At 40.9% G+C, this 20,110-nt stretch overlaps 1 protein-coding gene across 2 annotated transcripts in view; it reads right to left on the bottom strand.

The window, feature by feature from the left end:
• Positions 1-20,110, bottom strand: part of sass6 (SAS-6 centriolar assembly protein) — a 32,691-nt gene that overhangs the window by 1,841 nt on the left and 10,740 nt on the right. The window contains exons 2-15 of one of the 2 annotated variants that reach the window (XM_037115489.1): positions 19,829-19,889; positions 19,559-19,638; positions 19,359-19,463; positions 14,202-14,370; positions 13,660-13,737; positions 12,789-12,908; positions 12,467-12,658; positions 12,004-12,198; positions 10,360-10,449; positions 10,047-10,226; positions 3,325-3,406; positions 2,112-2,215; positions 639-742; positions 330-409 (exon numbers count right to left, since the gene is read on the bottom strand). In XM_037115489.1, the coding sequence (XP_036971384.1) occupies positions 330-409; positions 639-742; positions 2,112-2,215; positions 3,325-3,406; positions 10,047-10,226; positions 10,360-10,449; positions 12,004-12,198; positions 12,467-12,658; positions 12,789-12,908; positions 13,660-13,737; positions 14,202-14,370; positions 19,359-19,463; positions 19,559-19,638; positions 19,829-19,889 (1,640 nt within the window). The remainder of the gene's footprint in view (positions 1-329; positions 410-638; positions 743-2,111; positions 2,216-3,324; positions 3,407-10,046; positions 10,227-10,359; positions 10,450-12,003; positions 12,199-12,466; positions 12,659-12,788; positions 12,909-13,659; positions 13,738-14,201; positions 14,371-19,358; positions 19,464-19,558; positions 19,639-19,828; positions 19,890-20,110) is intronic. The other variant, XM_037115490.1, reaches the window with a different exon arrangement.

The following is a 20,110-nucleotide window of genomic DNA, read 5'->3' as shown; positions in this document are numbered from 1 at the left end:
CCTTAATGCTGACAGGTATTTCTCAGCATCTTAAATGCCCATGTTGATTAATTCACATTCAGATGTGGACTATTTGTTTTAAACATATAATAAAGGCATTTTAAAATCACTTTTTAATTGTTGTTGTTTCAATTTCGATACCAGTATAAATGCCAAAAATGCAGGTATGTGAGTCAATGCACCGATCTGATACCCGGTCAATTAGACTTCCTAGACTGCTACTTCCCAGTTACGATCCGTTAGCTCTGCTTACTGTCACACACCATGAGACCCCAAACATATGCAATAGCTTACAGTCCAAGCAGTGCTCTAAATGATTGTCGTTTTACCTCTGTTAAGATGATTAGACAACAGACCACTGATTGGGATGCTATCATCTCTCCTCCCAAAGTACTTGGAATCCAGACCACTGAGAACAAGAAAACACGTGCACAGGGAAAATTAAACATGTGTCTTTCTATGGCCCAAAATTCCTGTACAGACAAAATAAAAGCAGACTTGACAAAGTTTTAAACATAATTCTCATTCAGATGCTGAGTTCTCTTTAGACTGAATGTATTCCACACAGTATATACCTACACCAGCTTATACTGTATAAAAAACGAAAATACTTGGAGGAGGAGGTCATCTGGACTCACAACTGTCTGTTAGCTGGCTGCATTGTTTGCTGCTCAGCAGGTGTGACATCAGCAGTCGCCACAGGAGACAGAGCAGGTTTGCCTGTCTGAGGATAGAAGTCTGCCTGGAAAAATACAGGAGAAATTCCAGTCAGTGTTAATAGCTGGTAAAAGGTGAAAAGTTGTATGTAATATCAGGCATAACATTATGACCACTGACAGGTGAAGTGAATAACACCCTGTGTTCATTATGACACCTGTTAGTGGGTGGGGCATATTAGGCAGCAAGTGAACATGTTGTCCTCAAAGTTGATGTGTTGGAAGCAGGAAAAATATGCAAGTGTAAGGATTTGAGCGAGTTTGACAAGGGCCAAATTGTGATGGCTGGACAACTGGGTCAGAGCATCTCCAAAACTGCAGCTGTTGTGGGGTGTTCTCAGTCTGCAGTGGTCAGTATCTATCAAAAGTGGTGCAAGGAAGGAACAGTGGTGAACGGGTGACAGGGTCATGGGCCAAGGCTCATTGATGCACTGGGGGAGTGAAGGCTGGCCCCTGCTGACCCCTGTCCACTGCCGAAAGAACCAACAATGGGCAAGTGAGCATCAAAACTGGACCACGGCGCAATGGAAGAAGGTGGCCTGGACTGATGAATCACGTTTTCTTTTACATCATATGGATGGTCGGGTGCATGTACATCACTTAGCTGGGGAAAACATGGCACCAGGATGCACTATGGGAAGAAGGCAAGCCAGCGGAGGCAGAGTGATGCTTTGGGCAATGTTCTGCTGGGAAACCTTGGGTCCTGCCATCCATGTAGATGCTACTCTGACAGATAACACGTACCAAAGCTTTGGTGCAGACCATGTACACTCTTTCATGAAAACGGTATTCCCTGATGGCTGTGGCCTCTTTCAGCAAAGCAAAAATTGGCAGGAATGGTTTGAGGAGCACAACAAGGAGTTTGAGGTGATGACTTGGCCTCCAAATTCCCCAGATCTCAATCCACTCGAGCATCTGTGGGATGTGCTGGACAAACAAGTCTGATCCATGGAGGCCCCACCTCGCAACTTAGAGGACTTAAAGGATCTGCTGTTAACATCTTGGTGCCAAATACCACAGCACACCTTCAGGGATTCTAGTGGAGTCCATGCCTCAAAGGGTCAGGGTTGTTGTGGCAGCAAAAGGGGACCAACACAATATTAGGCAGGTGGTCAGAATGTTATGTCTGATCGATGTATATGTCTTCAACACAAAACATACATTACATAACTTTTACATAACTTGACAATTTGAGCAAATTTTTTGAACATTTTGAACAAAAATTATTACATACTGCACCTTAGGCTCAAAACAGTTGCATATTATATTTGATGCAAAGTACAATAACACTGTTAATGCTTAGAATAGTGTGTATGTTGGAAGAATAAAGTTAAGAAAGAGCCCATGAATAAGTTTGGCTTAGTATGGCTAGCACTGTCAAGAAATCTCTCTTACCCTCTGTCCTGCTGTGGTGGATAAAACTGAAGGACTCCCTAAAGATTCAGGTGGCTCTCTGGACAGCTGCCTTTCATTCAGTTGCTTGTTAAGCCAACTAATAACTGTAGAAAAAATACATTAAATAAATATAAATGCCAACACTTTCATGTTGTTCCCTTTTTTCATGAGTTGATGTAAAAGATCTAAGACTTTTTCTGTTCACATTAAGTTTCTTTCTCTCACATTGTGGCCAGAAATTTGTTCAAGTCTGTTACTGAGTAATTGTTTTTTTTTTCCAAGTGAGTCATCAAATGATGTCCATATCTGGTGTGACCACCATTGGACTTGACACATCTCATCACATAGAGTTGGTCAGGTTGTTGATTCTGTAAAGATCATTGCAACTTGAGGTGATGGTAGTGGATCAATTGCACAACAATGGGCCTTTGGATCTCTGTGCATTGACAGTGCCATAAAAAAATGCACCTGTGTCCATTCAAATTGTATGCCTGTTCATATGCCACCATGCACTCAGCCCAGTACAGTGAAGAGAACACTTCTTGTAAGTAGCTTATGGTAATGAAATAAACAATACATTTACAGTGTGAACAGCTCTGCTAGAAAGCATGTCAACTGCAAACTCCATCAAAGCACAGTGGCCTTCTGTTGTGATCAGTCTGCAGCAGACCTGTGCAATAATCATGCTGCTTAATCAACATTGTGAAATGTCAAACTTGTCAGGTTTAAGGATTATGTTGGTAGCTAAGAAATGCTCGGGATTTTAACACATTTCGGATCAAAATCAGAGTGCTATAAACCTTTTGTGTGCACAGAAAAAAGTCTCTTATTTCAGCTTGTACTTCAGCCAGCTGAAAGTAATATGAAAGTGATGTTAACAACTGACAAAGGGGCTTTAATCCTCTAGTTTTGGACAAGATTTGTTATCATTATCAATGTGATGTTCAATGTTAAGAATTGTTATTGTGAGTATTGTAATTCACAGTTATGAATTTGGTCACCCGTTGCTATATCTTCTAGAGGGAGGATGGATATTGGCAAACACGTACAAGAGAAGAGATTTTCTCGTCCATGAACATTTCTGACTGAATCACATCAGATAAACCATTGGCAAAGGTGGCTGTTAAACAACCCCCATGATCCTTTACGCCATCAAAAACACAACTTCAACATTGTGAGCATCACAAAACATGAGTGAGACAAGTGTCCTCACCATTCTCATTTGTTTTTAACACTTCTCTGCTTTCATTGAGCTTCTGCACTGTTGTCTCCAGCTGCTCTTTCAGTTTTGAAACCTGTAACATACAAATGATAATGTAATCAATGACACATACAAAACAGAATGCAATGACTTTCAAATGCTTTTAAACCTATATTCAATTGAACACAGATGAACTTTATTTGATTGTAATTGATTGCATATATTCTGAATTGTCTTTGGAAATCAAGGACATCATGTTCTCTGGACTCAAGAGGAAAAGACTCATAGCCCTCAGTACTTAACTCAGAAAACGACTTTGATCTGCTCACCTTAATTCCCACTACAGTTCTCCTTCCACAGATCTGTAGAATTTCTTAGTCAGCAGTTTATAAGTATGTTTTAAAGTCCACCAAAATCTTGAGTTTTGGGTTTTTTTTCCACCTGCCATTCTGTTTTCGAAAAACAGTAGGTAAGCCATGTGTGACAAGCAAAGGGAGATGATGGCATCTTTCTCTCCCATGAATAAAAAGATAAAAGAACTGCTGACATGGGTTGCCAAGTATACTCCGGCCATCTACTAGAGTTTATATACGCCTTCACTTTTTCTAGGCCGCAGCCTCCATGTCCAGGTGTAAGATTCCTCTTGGTGGATTACCGCTATAAAGGGCCTTTTGCTCCTTGAGACTGGTTTCACTGCCTGACAAAAGCTTCATGCCAAACAGTGCAAGAATTTGCTTTGAGGATCTAACATGACCATGCTGTGACAATAAAGGCATTTTATTAGTTTATTCTTGGAGATTACTTCTGATTTTTAAAGCCCCGTTTCCACATATCAGAATGGTTCAATCCGGTTTGGTTCGTTACAGAATGGTTTGCGTTTCCACTGTCAAAAGTTTGGAATGGTGGAGACTTCCGGTTTTAACATGTAGGGGGAGGACGCACATGCGAAGGCTCCCGGTTCGCATTTTGTTACCCTCCCTTTTGAATGAAATCTCTGCACGAACTTCGACATAATCTTAACTGCTGCAATTAGTTTAACAAACTTCTCAGAAATGAGCATGTCTAAACACGCGAAATCAGTTAAAGTACAAATTCCAGCGACACGTGCTCCAGGTAAGCTAGCATCCTTTGCAGCTAGCAATCCTCCGTCAACAGCAGGAGCTCCTGTGACACCTGAAAAACCTGTGGCTGCAGTGGTGGCTATGGATCAACTGTCCACTGAATTTGCTAAACAGAGAACCTCACAGGGAGGATGTTTCCATTCTGATTCAAGACGCCATCAGACCAATACAAGCTTCACTGAACTCACTACAGACAACAGTGACCTCGTTTCAGAGCCGTCTCACCTCCGTTGAGGCTGTTGCAGGTGATAACTTTGAGCGGCTAACAGCAGAGGAGTCTACCATCAGAATACTCCAGAGCCAGACCCAGTCACTGCTGGACCGGTACGATGACCTTGAGATCCGATTGCGGAGATCTAATCTCCGTATATTGAATATTCCCAAAGGCAGTGGAGATGGCAAAGATCCCCTAAAGTTCATGTCAGATGTTTTGATGGAAGCGATGGGTCCTGATGTTTTTTCTACTCCGCCTGAGCTGGAGAGAGCCCACCATACCCCGACCTCCAGAGCCGGCCAGAGATCATCTTTGTTATATATGTATGTATATGTGTATGTGCATATCTGTATATGTATGTATATATAGAGGCATTTGTTTGTTTTTTAATTTTTTTGTTTGTATTTATTTTTTTTAATTGTACTCATTTTATTCAATTTTGTATTACCTTCCATTATCTATTTTTACAGGATTGGTGTCCAACATGTTCTTGGGACGGGGGGTTAAAATATAAATATGAGCATTGTGTCTCCTGTATTTGAAACAATGTAATGGATCACTGATGCTCAATAAAAAGAAAAGGGAAAAAAAAGTTGGGAATGGTACCAAAAGAACCTTCTGTAAAGTCCTTTTTTTTCATGATATGTTACTAAAAGGTGAAGTTAAAACACTGCTCACTTCTGATTGATCAGATAAAACTGCCAGAGTTGTTTGGTCCTCTGCACGCTAAAGTAGGATATCACTTAATGCATTTTCATCAGTCGCCTGTCATACTGCCTGAAACCTTTTTTCAAGTTAAGCTAGTTTGTTATAATAAACAACAACATGTATGAGCTTGTGGGGACGAGCAAGAGCGAGAGAGTGGCTTTTGGAGGGGATGACAAAAAGCACTTCAGAGACAGGTGGAAAACCCTGTTAAATAAATGCTCTGTCCTGATGCTACAACTGAATAAAGGTTTCCCATTCATTTTAATAAGTCCGTTTTGGGGATCAGGCACAAATGACTGAAACCACAGTAGATTGTAATGTCATGTTCATGTGTATTCACAGAGTTTGGATTTGTACATCAGTGTTAAACACTTTTTTTGCTCCATGGATGCTGACTTTCACTGTAGGACCAGCATGTTTAACCTACTGTGTAGAGCTCGACCGATTTATCAGGGGGCCAATATTAGGCATTTTCCAAACTATCGGTATTGGCATTTATAATGGCCGATAAATGAATATTTGAAAAATAAAACAGAAACGGACAAAACACCCTCCAACCATGTTATGAGTGTTGGCGTCCACCAGTGGGCATTCTACAAAAGGTCACGTCTATGCCATCTGATTGATGTACAGGACGGCCAGTCCGAGATCTCTTCTTGTAGGGTCACGCATCACGAGTCACCGGGCATGCGCCAACACGCCACCTACTGCAAAACACAAGCGAGGTAAGTGTCCTGGTTGGCAGCTTCCATTGATATCAACAAAAGAGGGGATAAAAAAAAAGTGCCTTTGTCATGCTACCATAGCTATTCCAAAGAGGGGGAATGTTGAGAGGCACTTTCGACCTGTTAAAAAGTAGACACTGACTCTCCACTGATTAGCTGTTAGCCCCGCCGATCAGCTGTTAGCCTAGCAACGCTAATTTTCAAACAAATGTACTAAATACTCTGTGGGCTGTCCATTGTTGCTCTGTTGGTCCTCCCTCCACCACAACCTCAGGGTTATTCACAGCCTGGCTCCGTTGTCGCTCTCCTCTGCTGCTGTGGTCTCCCAGGCTCGCGGTGATGTTGGATGGTCGCTGCTCTGCCGTTGCTAGCAGGGTCTTCAGGTGTTCAGTGCAGGAGCTCCTGGACCTCTGCTGTCACCTCACCCCAGGCTCCATCGCTGGGATCGGACCTCTTGGTCTCCTGCGTAGCACCCGCTGTGGGCACAGGGCCTCCAGACCAGGGATGTAATTTCGTCATTTTAGGGGCAAGGCCATTTGGCCTTCACTTTTCCTTTTTTTTTTTTTAGGGGCACCAAGGCCACATGACAGGGCACAAAGGCCACTGAGTGAAATTCGATGGTTTTACCTTTCAGACTGATACCATAACATCCTAATTTATAATAGGACATGGGTTATAAAACATTTTTCAATAAAGTTAACTGGCCGTGTTACAATAGAAATGCACTTATGCCACCCCGGAAGCTCAAACCCTGCCTATGTGATGATGAGACTCCACATCCGCGAAGCGCAAACTACGCAGCCCACTACGCTGCACTGGCACTTTTTACTTGGAACTTGGACCGGGCCAGGGACACAAAGGCCACTGTGGCCGTACGATGATTTTTTTTTCCACAGGGAATCAAGGCCAAAGTGTAGGGCCATGGCCGCCATGAAATTCCTACCCTGCTCTAGACACTAGTTTGTTTATACGGACAGTGCGATTCCCTCCGTGCGGATTGACAGGTGCTCCATTTATTCTTTGTTTTGTTTGTTTTACTTTGTTAAGTGCTAACATTGATAAAAGAGGCATTTGTTGAGGCAGCTGACTCCTTGTTTCGAGATTTTAAAAACAAACCAGAAATATTATCATCAATCAAAGTTCTTCAGCTATCAAGAAGTACAGTTACATAGCACTGTGAAGTAATGGCACTGCCCTATGGAAGCAAATCTGTTCGATAATTCAAATTAAAATGGAATAACAGAAATGCTTTTTCATTTTCAGAATATAGCTGCATTTTTGACTCAAATAAAATGAGTAATAAATCATCCAAATTGCATTTTTATTTTCTTCTTCAAGACTGCTCATTTTATAACTTAATTCAAATGATAAAGAAAATTACATTTGAGATTTAATTTTCAAAAGATGCCCCTGCAAATAGTTACCAAAATTCAATTTGAAATGTCAAATTGGAAAATGTTAATGCATTAGCAGAAATGCTTTTTCATTTCAAGGTCATCACTCTGGTAATGATCACTCAGGTCATATTCTGAAAATGAAAAAGAATTTCTGCTAATCCCCGGGAGTTCACACAGATGACGGTGATACTGGTGTATGTTCCTGGACCTGACTACAACCTGGCGGCAGACCGAATAGCAGACTTCTATAACAGCGCTGTTACCCAGACCAGCGAGCAGCCTGTGTTTCTGTTTGGGGACTTCAACAGATGTGACGTTACCACAGCGTTGCCCAATCTGAAACAATACGTGACATCCCCCATGAGACTGGACAGAATGCATGACCTCTGTTATGGGAACATACCTGGTGCATATATTTCTAAGGCCCGCCCACTTCTGACCCACAATGTCATTCTCTTACTCCCACGATACAGACAAAAACTGAAAACAGACAAAATCCAGACCAAAATCATTAAAACATGGGACAATGACTCAACTGAAACACTTGCTTGGCTGCTTGGAACTGACTGACTGGGATGTGTTTTTCAAAAACGACGACTCTGATCTGAACCTGGTAACTGACTAAATCTCCTCCTATCTGACTTTTTGCACTAAATCTGTCATTTGATCTAAGCAGGTTAGATTGTACCCCAACAACAAACCCTGGGTTACAAAACACCTGAAAATCTGCCTAAATAAAAAGAAACTGGCATTTTTGAGTGGTGACAAAAACTTTTTGAGCAAGAGAAAGTGTTCAGACAAAAATCAAGGCTGGCAAAAATCCACTATTAAAACAAAGTGGAGAGGACATTTACAACAGGGAATGTCGGGGAGGCCTGGCAAGGACACAGGCAGTCAGACGTAAAGCCACCTCCATAATACATGACCCTTCACATCCACTCCACAACTCATTCCAACTCCTTCCTTCAGGCCGTTGCTACAGGGTCTCACTAGACAAACTTAGTGAAAAAATCATTCATCTCATCGGCCATCAACATCAACATCCTGGTAGTTTACTGTTATTTTGAATCTGTCAATGTGGACAAATGATCACTAGTAGGACCAGCATGCTTCTGTGGTAGCATAACAACATAGTAACTCTACAGAGACGGCAAAGTCTTCTTTATACTCTAGCAGATATTGAAACACCTGCACAGTGAGCTGAAGTGAAGTTGTGTGGGAAGCACCATGCCCCGTATTCTTTAGAGAGAGAGCAGCTCAGAAAATTGAAAAGCAATATGTGGCGGCCGTACACAGAACTTGGATGGCTGGAGGAACATGACAAAGCAGCAACCTGCTCTCCAAGTTCCCAAGATGTCAATCCCATTGCACATCTAGCTATACCATTAGTGTCCCGCAGCCTTTTTGGTTTAGAGTCAGGTGATAATTATGGTTGAACTGTAGCTAAGTGGGAGGCAAAAACACCAGCAGAGCTTCAGCTTGTTGCTGTTAATGGGGGATGCAGCAGTTTTTATGAATAAAAAAAACCTTACATTTACATTTGTCGACTGACTGACTCATCGAAATCAGATGAGTAATGTAAATGAAATGGTGCTTTTCTAAGGTATGGGAAGAGCTGTGTATAAATTGTCATAAAAGGACTTAATAGTCAGTTTTGGAGAGAATTTGACTGGAAATTAAAAATAAGGTATTTCAATACACCACTCATAATTTCAAGGTATGTGAAAGAACCTAATGTGGAATTGTGTTGGAGAAAATGTGGAAACATTGGAGATCATTCTCATATCTTTTGGGATTGCCCAGTAATACAAGAATTCTAGAAGAAAGTCAAGGAAGAAACTGACAAGATCTTACAAGTGAACTGATATTCCTGCTGGGAGCTATACCTCTGAGACATATAGTTCAGATCAAAGATACATGTTACTGACACTTTTACTGATTGCTAAGAAAATGATGACTGTTAACTGGAGGGATCAAAACCACCAACTATAACTCAGTGGGTACAGAGAATGAAAAGGGTCTACACAATGGAGCGAATGACTACAAGCCTACAACTGAAAATGGACACTTTTGAACAAAGGTGGAACTGTATTACTCTCTAATTGGAGGACTAGTGGAGGAATACATGTTATTATAAGACTGTCGTGTATCTCTAAGATTGATATTGTACTGCTGTTACGCCCTTTGGTGCAAATATCTATTCCGCATGCAATTTCTCTTCATGGTTTTTCCATTGCATTCTATCTACTTGTATTTCAATTCATAGGGTCCTATGTCAGTGAATGTTTTTGTTTTTGTGGAAAAATGAAAAAATAAAAAAGTTCCAAAAAAAGGAAATGGTACTTTTCCAGAGAAAAATGCAACTCCTACTTCAATATGTTTACAGGCCAGTCTTGCCTGATCCAATATGGTGGTAATGTTGACATACAATTCAGAAGCCTGTGGGGTAACTTTTTTTTCTGTATTCAAGCAGTAAGCAGTGCTGGCTCTGGCCTACGAGATGTGACCAATCAGAACAGACTGGGCTTTTTAGGAAGGAGGCCTTACAGACACAGGAGCGAAGACATACCTGCTCATTCTTGGTGATGAGCTGCTGGTGGGTGCTCTGTAGATCCTTTGTAACATCTTGAAGTTTGTCTGATACATCCTGGAGGACTTTCTCCTGTGATACAGTCACAGTGTTTTTTACTTTTATTTTTCCAACTAGGCCTCGGACCTCCCCCTGCAGCTTCTTGATGATACCATTAGCCTGGATATAAATGAAGACAAAACGAGGTAAGAAACTGAACTGGACCAAACAAGATGTACCTTAGAGACTGTCAACTGAGTATATGAAGAATACCAATAAAAAGTATAGACTGTTTTTGTCTGTTTTCACTGACCTTAATTAACTCCTCAGACAGTGATTTCACTGTTGCTTCAAGTTTTTTAACCTGGAGTTCTTTACTTTCAGCATTTCCTTCAACTGATTCCTAAAAAAACAAAAAAACATACAATATCTCACAAAAGTGAGACATTTCTGTAATTATTTTCTAATATCTTTTCATGGAACAACACTGAGGAAATGAAACTTTGCTACAATACAAATTAGTCAGTGTGCAGCTTGTATAACAGTGTAAATTTGCCGTCCCCTCAAAATAACCCAACACACAGCCATTAATGTCTGGACTGCTGGCAACAAAAGTGAGTACACCCACTCAACTTCTTTGGTATGCTCTGAAGTGGCTGAATTTGTTTAAAAAAAAAACATTGACTCTACATTATATCCTATTCTAAAAGACATCTCCCCTTCTCAATGGCTATAAGACACTTTTTTGCTAGAAATCAAAAGTCTTTAATATGTCTAATTTCGTTGGCAACTATAAATTCATGTTAAAACTTCCAAGAGAATTATACCATTGCAGTAAACAAACATAAGACACCCCACATAGTTTGAGATATCAAATAATGTGTATTTGTGGTTGTAGCACTGTATCCAATGGTACATTTCGACCTTGCATTGACCCTTTCCTATGAAATGGCAGTTTTTTAGGCCTGGGTTTGATTTAATCACCATTGTACTCAAGTATGATTTTCTGAAAGGTTTAGTTAGTTAATTTTTTAGAACCCATTTGTAATAGTTGGTCTTCACCAAAAGTTTATTACAGCACAACAGCTACCATGGTCATTTAAAGATATTTTTTATTGATAACAGCCTTGCATCCTTTGAACAACTTTCTTTAAAGTTAAACCTACCAAATACCCATTTACCTGCAAACAAGACACTTTCACTATTGTCGGCTACCAAATTTCCCTGAGGTGCCTGATGTGTGTGTAACTTATATGTTTCCTCAATCTACATCTCCTTCACACAAGGGCTTAATTTCTACTATTTATGACAAGGTGGCAGGTGTAAAGTGTGCCCAGATGTGGATCTCTCTTGTGACAAGTTTAAAACAGATGAGCCCTCACTTATTCGTATCTTTTGGATGTGCCCCAGCCTGGAAAAATACTGGAGGGAAGTTTTCCAAACCCTATTACAAATTCTTAATTGTGAATTGCAGCCTAGCCCTCTGGATGCTCTTTTTGGTACTACTGGAGAGTTGGATGCACTCCTGACTCCAGTCAATTGATGCACATTATCTGTCGTCTCTCTTATTGCCAGATGGGTACTGCTACTGAGGTTATTTAAGTCCTGTCTTAGCCTTGAAAAACATCTGCTACTCAGTCAGTGATTCAAACTAAATGTTTCAACATGTGTGGTGACCTTTCCTAAAATTCTTCCAGAATCATCAGTTGAGCTAAGGACCTATCCAGCACTCTCCTTTATGTTGTTGATCTTCCCTCTGATCTCAGTCAGTAACACTCTCTGTGTAAGTTCATCAATGTCTGATGATGTAAAATGTAACTTTATCGTATCCCCTATAGAATTAAATTAAATTAAATTTACTTAACTGCAATTTACTGTTGTTGAGCTGTTCTTTCTTGCACCAATACAGCTTTGACTGTAATTTGAGAAAATATGCATTTGAAATTGCAGCTCATACCTTCTGCTGCTGAGTGGCTTCCAGCATTTCTTTTGTGCGGCGCATGAGCTGGTCCTTATCACTGATCTCCTGTTCTAGAACAGCCACTCTCATCTGCAGCTGGCTCACCAAACGCTCCTTCTCATGAACCTCTGTGTCCAGAGTGCTGTTCTCCCTCCTTAGAGACAAGACCTGCTGCTTCAAATGCTGGCACTCCTACATACACAACAGTTGTTGTTGTTGTCATCAACAATAATTATTCATCTACTACAATATTTCATTTTTTGGACTTCAACAGGCAACCAAATGAAACGCATTGTTATTTTTAGTTAAATTGTGGTTTTCTCTGGTTATAACATCGCTGAAAACATTTGGGATAATGTATGTACACAGCTCAACAAAATGAACAATGAAGGTGTTGTTGTTTTACATTTAAATGCAGAAATGCCCAGTGATTCCTCATCCACACTCCTTATTTACTTACCTCCTCCACTCCTACTAGTTTGATCTTCTGGTCTCTGATGACAGACTCATTCTTGTATTTCCTCTCTGTTAGCTCTTTGCAGGAGGCCTCCAGTTCTGACAGCCTGCTCTGAAGCTGTTGGTTGTTCTTCTTATGTGCACTCTCCAGCTCCTGACGGAGCTGTTCAGTCTGCTGTTGAAGCCTGTCCTGTAACTGAAAACGCCGTAAAGACAAAAAGACAAAGAGTTAATGTCTTCTGTAGAGAAAAAAAATATAGCCAATACAAGCCCTGTTTCAATCTCCATCAATTGAAAAAGTAGTCTGTGCATGTCAGGTGTCTTACCTCTACCACCTTTTCCCTTTCTGACTGTAACTCCAGAGAATGACGGCTGGACAGACAGCTGGTCTGACTAGTCCAGTCTGAGCGCAGTTTGTCCAGCTCTTTAGTCTTCTCAGACAGAGTCTGTGAGGGAAATACAGCGATGTTAAATAGTGTTTCTGTTTTAATTGCTAATAACTAGGTCTAAGAACCTCACGATTCGATTTAATTCGATTTTGATTTTCATTAAATATTTCAGTGTCTCCTGAATCTCCTTTGCCCCCAGGGTTAATCAGATTAACAAAAATGAAAAAACATAGGCTGCTCAAAAATGATCACGCACACCTCTGCAGACATCAAAAGTCATCAGTTATAACCCATAATTATGTCTGTTTGTGGGAAATATTGGATTAATGACAGCCCCAAAAGGTGAACGTGGACACACCTGCACCTAATACATGCACTTACACAGTAAAAATAATGCATTTTCCACTGCAGGGTAGAGCTCAACTCCACACGCCTTTTCTTTCTGCTTTCTTATCAACCGTTTACATTGTTCTTTAACCTCAATGTGTACTCTTGATGTATAAGTGACATTCTGACTGGGTTTAAAATCAAAGTCTTTACAACGTCATTTTAGAAATCTTTTTTAGAATTTAGAAGATTCTCTCACAGCCCAATTTTAATTAAATGTTGAATTAAATTCAACGAATGAATGCCTTCATTAAGTAGGCTATTTTTCTAAAGGTTGGATGACCATAACACAATATTCAAATCTGATAACAGTGTGTAGCTAATATACGAGGTTGAAAATTGGGCCATCTTGAAAACATAACATTTTGAATTGTTCACCTGAAAAAAGGCTTGTAAGCATCAGCTCAATGAAAAAGCGCACCTGTTGGGCATAACTCAACTGCCTGGACAGATCATCTTCAGTCTTCTTAAGCTTCATCTCTAGGACCTGCTTTTCTGTCTGAAACATTGAGAAGACACATCTCTATAAACATGACTTAGGAAATGAATGCTCCACTGAAAGTAATTACCTAGCAGCTAAAACCTACATATTCTTAAGATATCCATGGATGTATGCATATTTTCCACTCTGAATACATTTTCTTCATCTCTTTCTCTATTTGTAGTCTAATATGTTTTTATGCCTCCTTAAAAGGTAGGTCAATAAAAGAGCATCAATAAATTGAACTGCTTTAACTGAACCAGCTGATACTGTATGGACAAGCAAATTACAAAAGTAATGAGCACAGCCAACCACTTCAACACCAGAAATGAAATCTCTTGGCATTGTTTTAATCAGCCGCTCCCTTTAGAGAATTCCACAAGACAAACCCATTAGCGGATTTGATTATAAACACATGAGTTTTTGAAGGTTTAATCTACAGTAACAGTAATATAACGATGAATTGTGCAGAATGAGCAGACCTTCAGAGAGGAGAGACACACTGCCAGATAGTCTTTAATCTCTTTGTCAGACCCTTGAGCAAGCCGCAAAGACAAGTGGTTCAGGTGTTTGAACGCATTTGTCTCTACAACACTGAAATTGGCAGGGCCTTCAAGCACTGGAGACTGACACGACAAGTGCAGAAGAAACCTGTGGAAAAGGAAAAAAAAAAGTCATGTAGTGTGTGTGTATCATCATGAAAGGTGTGATACTTTTTTTTACACCACAGATTTAAAGCTGAAGTCTGTAACTATTTTTTGTAACTATTCAGCCCACCTCCCTCATGCGCGTACTCAGCGGTGCCCCTTCCACATACAGGCTCAGTACCTGCTCTTACCTGGTCAGACACTATCATGCCCAAACTGTAAACAATGGCACATATCCATCCAAAAGCGACAGAAGATTCAAAAGTTGAACTAATAACAGAACATATAATAATCAGAAAAGAAGGAGCTGCACTGAGCATCAGCTCTAACCTGTTTCTCTCAGTATGGTACAATGTGCCAGAATCCAAACAATACATAACATTGTTGGTAAATTAAATTTTTGAATCAAAGACCTAGGTCCAATGATGAAAACTGCATCAAAAATAGATTGGAAAGAAACATGCAATCCACTCATTTTTCAATCCGAGGATGAAACCATGATAAAAATACTGTATGGCACATCTATGTTTGCAACATCAAAACAGGTGAAAATAGCTGCGTGTGAGACACCCCAAATGGCTGTGATAAAAGAGACAGAGAACGTGTTAAAACAAGATATGCTTAAACATGTTCCAGACTAACTGTGGTCAAAACACGAAACTGACGTTGGGGTAGAAAAATCAGCTAACCCAATTAAAATAGAGTTAAAACCAAACGTGAAGCTACCGCGCTGTGCTCAATATCCGCTAAAACCTGAAGCAGAACAGGGCATAAGCAAAACCATTGAGGGGCTAATAAAGGAGTGTTGGTTGAAACACAGAGTCCGTGCAACACTCCAATATTCCCAGTGTTTCAGACAGACAAGTCCAAATATCGTCTGGTGCATGACTTGCAAGCTATACGAGATAGTAGAAGACTGGCCAGCAGAGGTGCCAAACCCACACACATTACTCACCAACATACCAGCTAATGCTACATTTTTCACAGTAATTGATCTGTGCTCAGCATTTTTTAGTATTCCGTTAGCTGAAGAAACCCGGCATTTATTTGCATTCACGTACAGGGGACAACAATACTCCTACACTAGAATGCCCCAGGGGCTCAAACACAGCCCACATGTATTCAATCAGATATTGAGACAAGACCTGGACGGCATAACAATGAACAGTACACTGATACAATATGTTGATGACTTGTTGATCTGTGCTCCGACGTTAGATGACTGCCACCAAGACTCAATTAAACTACTTAAAAAGTTAGCTGAGTGGGGACACAAAGCCTCATAAGCTAAGCTACAGTACTGCCAACCCCAAGTTAACTACTAAGGAAGAGTAATCTCCGACGGAACCATATCCGTAGCACCAACACAACTCGAGGGAGTGGGAAAAGCATGTGCAACGGACGCAGGAAGCAACCAACTGCATATTACAGCATGAAACTAGATAATGTGGCCCAAGGATGGCCACCATGTTATCAGGGGTTGGCTGCCGTACAATATGCATGTGACAAAGCAGCGACAATCACGATCAGGGTAAATTTGTACTGACTCAAGCAAGATGTCTGCAGTACATGTCTTTGCTAACATATCCAGACATTACGATAAAGAAATGTCAAACAATAAATCCTGCAGACTCAATCCCCTTCAGTTTTGAAGGTAAACCACACAAGTGTATAGCAGAGGCGACAAGGTATACTAAACTAAGACCAGACTTGGAGTCCACTCCACTACTAAACGCAGATTTAACATATTTTGTAGATGGCTCCTGTTTCAGGGATCATTTTGGAGGTCATGCAGGATATGCTGTAGTAAAACAAGAAAGAGAAGAGTTCAAAACAGTGAAAGCAGAAAGCTGCACTCAATCATGCTCAGCGCAACTTGCAGAATAGAAAGCGCACACAGAAGCATGCAAAATGGCTAAAAACAAAACTGCAAATGTTTTCACTGACTCAGCATACGCCCATGGCGTATGCCACATGTATGGGGCAATTTGGAGACAACGTGGGTTTAAGAAAACTGACAGCACCCCAATCCAACACCAAGAACAAATCATTGATTTAATTTCAACTATGATGCAGCCGACAAAACTTGCCATTATTAAATGTCAAGCACACAGGAAAGGTAATGATGAAGTTATCCGAGCTAACAATGCAGCAGACGAGGTAGCAAAACTTGTCACAAAGAGCGAAGTAACCATTCTAACACCTGTTGTGTCACTAGAGCCAGTTGTTACCCCAGAGGACATTATTCTGATACAACAGAAGGCAGTATGGACCACTGCGCGAGGGGGGGAAGTAATGAAGAAAATAAAAACAACTAGTTACTGGTCGCCATACCTGCAGTAAATGGTTGATGAGGTGTTGGGACAGTGTGAGATTTGTGCTCAAAACAATGTGAAAAAAGGTATTACTACACCAGTAGGTCATATTCCAGTACCAGAAAGATCTTTTAAACATCTTGTGATGGATTATGTTGACATGATAAAATCTGTACACGGGAAAAGGTACATGTTGGTAATAATCGACCGATTCAGCCGTTAGGTTGAAGCAACACCATCAAAAGACCTTGGGTCAGAAACTGTTGTGAAATTCCTAATATGAGAGATAATTCTACGTTTTGGCACACCATCAGAAATAAGCTCACACGATAGGTCAGCCTTTGTCCAAAAAGTAGCTAAAGAAGTCTTACAACAACTAAGAATCAAACAGAGACTAGGGTGTGTCTACCATCCTCAATCACAGGGGATGATGGAGAGAGTAAATGGAATGTTGAAAGCAAAGATCAACAAAATCTGTGCGAGCACGAAACTAAACTGGGTAGATGCTTTGCCACTTGCACTAATGAGCTATTGCATGCAAACTAACAGAATCACACATCTGACGCTGCATGAAATGCTCACGGGTCGGCCCATGCCTGCGCCTCATTTGATGGGCCCCTATAAGGGACCCCCGCTTCAAAAATTACCAATGGAGTTGAAGGAGTACATGAAGAAATCATCTACCATATACAAAGCTATCTACATGCAGGAAAAAAAACAAAGAGTTCATGTGTCCAGCTCAGTGACGGAGAGCACAGTGGTGCCTGGGGACAAGATCTACATCAAGATCTTTCGGAGAAAGTGGCATCAACCGAGGCAAGAGGGCCCCTACAGGGTGGTACGGGCAACGCCAACAGCCGTGCAGGTGGAGGGAAGCACATAGTGGTATCACCTGAATCACTGGCGCAATCCACAACTCTGAATAAAGCTGACCAAAATGCAAGTGTACCAGAGGAAAAAGACACACAAACACTTCTGGTTCATTTGCTGATGGTGACAAGCTGCCTGGCATGGGTGATGTCAGGTCATCAACTGCAGGAGCGGCAACCGATGGAGGGCAAGCCGCTCGATCGGCAACAGCAGGAGCGGCAACTGACCGAGAGCCTACCAAAGGAGCAACAGTCAACGAAGGGCAAGCCGCCCGACGATCATCGACAAGAGGGCCAACTACAAGAGGGGCAGCCACCAGAGAGGCAGCCACTAGAGCGGAAACCAAAAGACAAGAATCAGATGAGTATGATGCAACCACAAGTCACCGCTGCCCATGGGATCTCCTAGGTCATAGTGCACTCCACCTTCCCCCCTGCATTTACTTCTCAGAGCGATAAACACAACAAAATGGCAGCAAGCAAAGTTCGTTCCCAAAAAGGCAGTCTCGTCAGTAGTTTGGATGCAGTCGTAGGTTCATCCACATGCTGAAAACTTTTGACCCCAGGTTTGTGCTACGAAGCCACAACGGGGCCTGACTCAAGCCAGAGGAAGCAGACAGGCTCGTCTTCCTTGCCAAAAATGTGTGAAAATAAAATTGAAACAAGGAAGCAAGCACACACCTAGAGCTGTGCAATATTACGCTATACATTGTTGTGCAATATAAAAATGTCTACCATAGGATATAACCCTCTGTTGTTTACATCGTAATTTTAACGTGTAGGCTACTTGATTGGCACTGTTGCTACACTAAAGTTAACGTACACTACGGTTGTGATTTAATACACCATGTAAAGCGAAACTCAATGTCGGAATGACCGTTGGATATCAAAATTTTGTGTTCAAAACAAGTTTATTGTATGAAAGCGAATGTAGTTGCAGCAACGCACCTCTTTGAGGTAGCATTTTTACATCACCCACAAGGACTTGTTTACAGCACTGGTCGCTCGGGGGTAAACAGTGGCAAAGCAGGATGGCGGAGACGGAGGAGAGCGCAATGGAAGACGAAAATAATGTTACTAGTAACATTACATCAGAAGCAGAACCCCAAGAAGATTTGGTGCCAAAAAGGGGGAACCGAAATTCCACCATCTGGCTTTGGTTTGGGTTAAAAAGTCAGACACCAACCAGACAGCAGTAATCTGCAAAACATGCCACCAACATGTGATGTTTACAATGCAATGCAATGAATGCAGAGATGTAATTCTGTGTACAAATCTTCAGGGATACAAATTAATTTCGGTATACAAAAGGCACCTTTTACTCGTCAGCAAAAAATGTGTCTAATGAAAGTTATGTTCGCACTTCATCAATCCCAAAGGGGAAACTGATCCGTTTTTGTGATGCATGCCATCTGACATGTTAAATTCATGTTTACAAAAGCATTATATCAAAAAGAGACATTTTTTATTCAAGAGGTGGCACTTTTGTTAATTTTTCAAGTGAGTTTGAATGTGCACGGTTTACAATGGCAGGGCCATATAAAAGCAAGAAAATATAATCAAGTTTGGTGTGAAAAAATCAGAGATTACATTTTTGAGCAATGTCGCCCAGCCCTAGTAGTGTCTAAAGTGTATCATCATTATCAACATAAATTGGATCTAGATCCAGTGTCAAGCTTGATTTTCTCACACAGATATACATTATTTTATAAATGTAATTATTAGGACTGATAAAAGAAGTATTAGTTACTAGTATTAGTATGCTGGAATGCTCAAGTGTGATGTAGTGCAGTACTTTGCGTTCATACCTTGGATTGTCCATCTCCTGTTCTGAAGAGCATAGATTCAAGAGGTCAATAAATTTCTGAGGAAATGAGGCAAAGTCTATCAGCAGGCCCTGCTGGACTTTCAAACTACACAAACGAGGACAGAGAGAGTTACAGAAAGCTTGTTCATCTTAAATTCAAACACTGAGCAATATAATTTAGACACCTCTAACAGTACTTACCTTTGGAAATCTTCTTCTGATATAGAGAGGTTGAAGAGAAAATATGGATCCATATCATCAGTTAGTTTCACTAGAAGATCCTAATATAATTAAAAGAACAAAAGGTTAGTCACCAGGGGAAGGGCCTGTCTTTTATAACATTTATACAATAGCAGCAGAAGGACTAAAGAGTACAGTGCAGCAAGAGCAAGGGTAGGAATAGGTGCAGGCTTTGATGTTAACAAGAGATAATTCAGTAGTCAGGCTTTAACGCTTTAATCTCCAACTCACCCTTTTGTGTACCGGATTTGATGTCATCTGAAGGTCAATGGTGACACGGATACTTGCTTTTCTGTAAAATTAAAACATTTAAATAGATAAATAACAATCAGACAGCATTGCTGATCAAGGTTCTCAAGTGCTGTATCACAGGCAGCTGAACTTGTTTCAGACTTTGGGCCACTTTTGGGTAGTTGACCCAACCGCTCTTCTTGTGGGTTGCTAGGGCTAGGTGAGCCCAGGTGTGAATGTTTTTAAGCTGCCTGTGGAGGGATCTCAGTACAGCATTGTAGG

This window comes from Acanthopagrus latus, chromosome 11 (genome assembly GCF_904848185.1).
Source record: "Acanthopagrus latus isolate v.2019 chromosome 11, fAcaLat1.1, whole genome shotgun sequence".
In the NCBI taxonomy this organism is placed as follows: domain Eukaryota; kingdom Metazoa; phylum Chordata; class Actinopteri; order Spariformes; family Sparidae; genus Acanthopagrus; species Acanthopagrus latus.
Note: the sequence above shows the minus strand (reverse complement) of the source record. Positions and strands in the feature narration are given on the sequence as shown.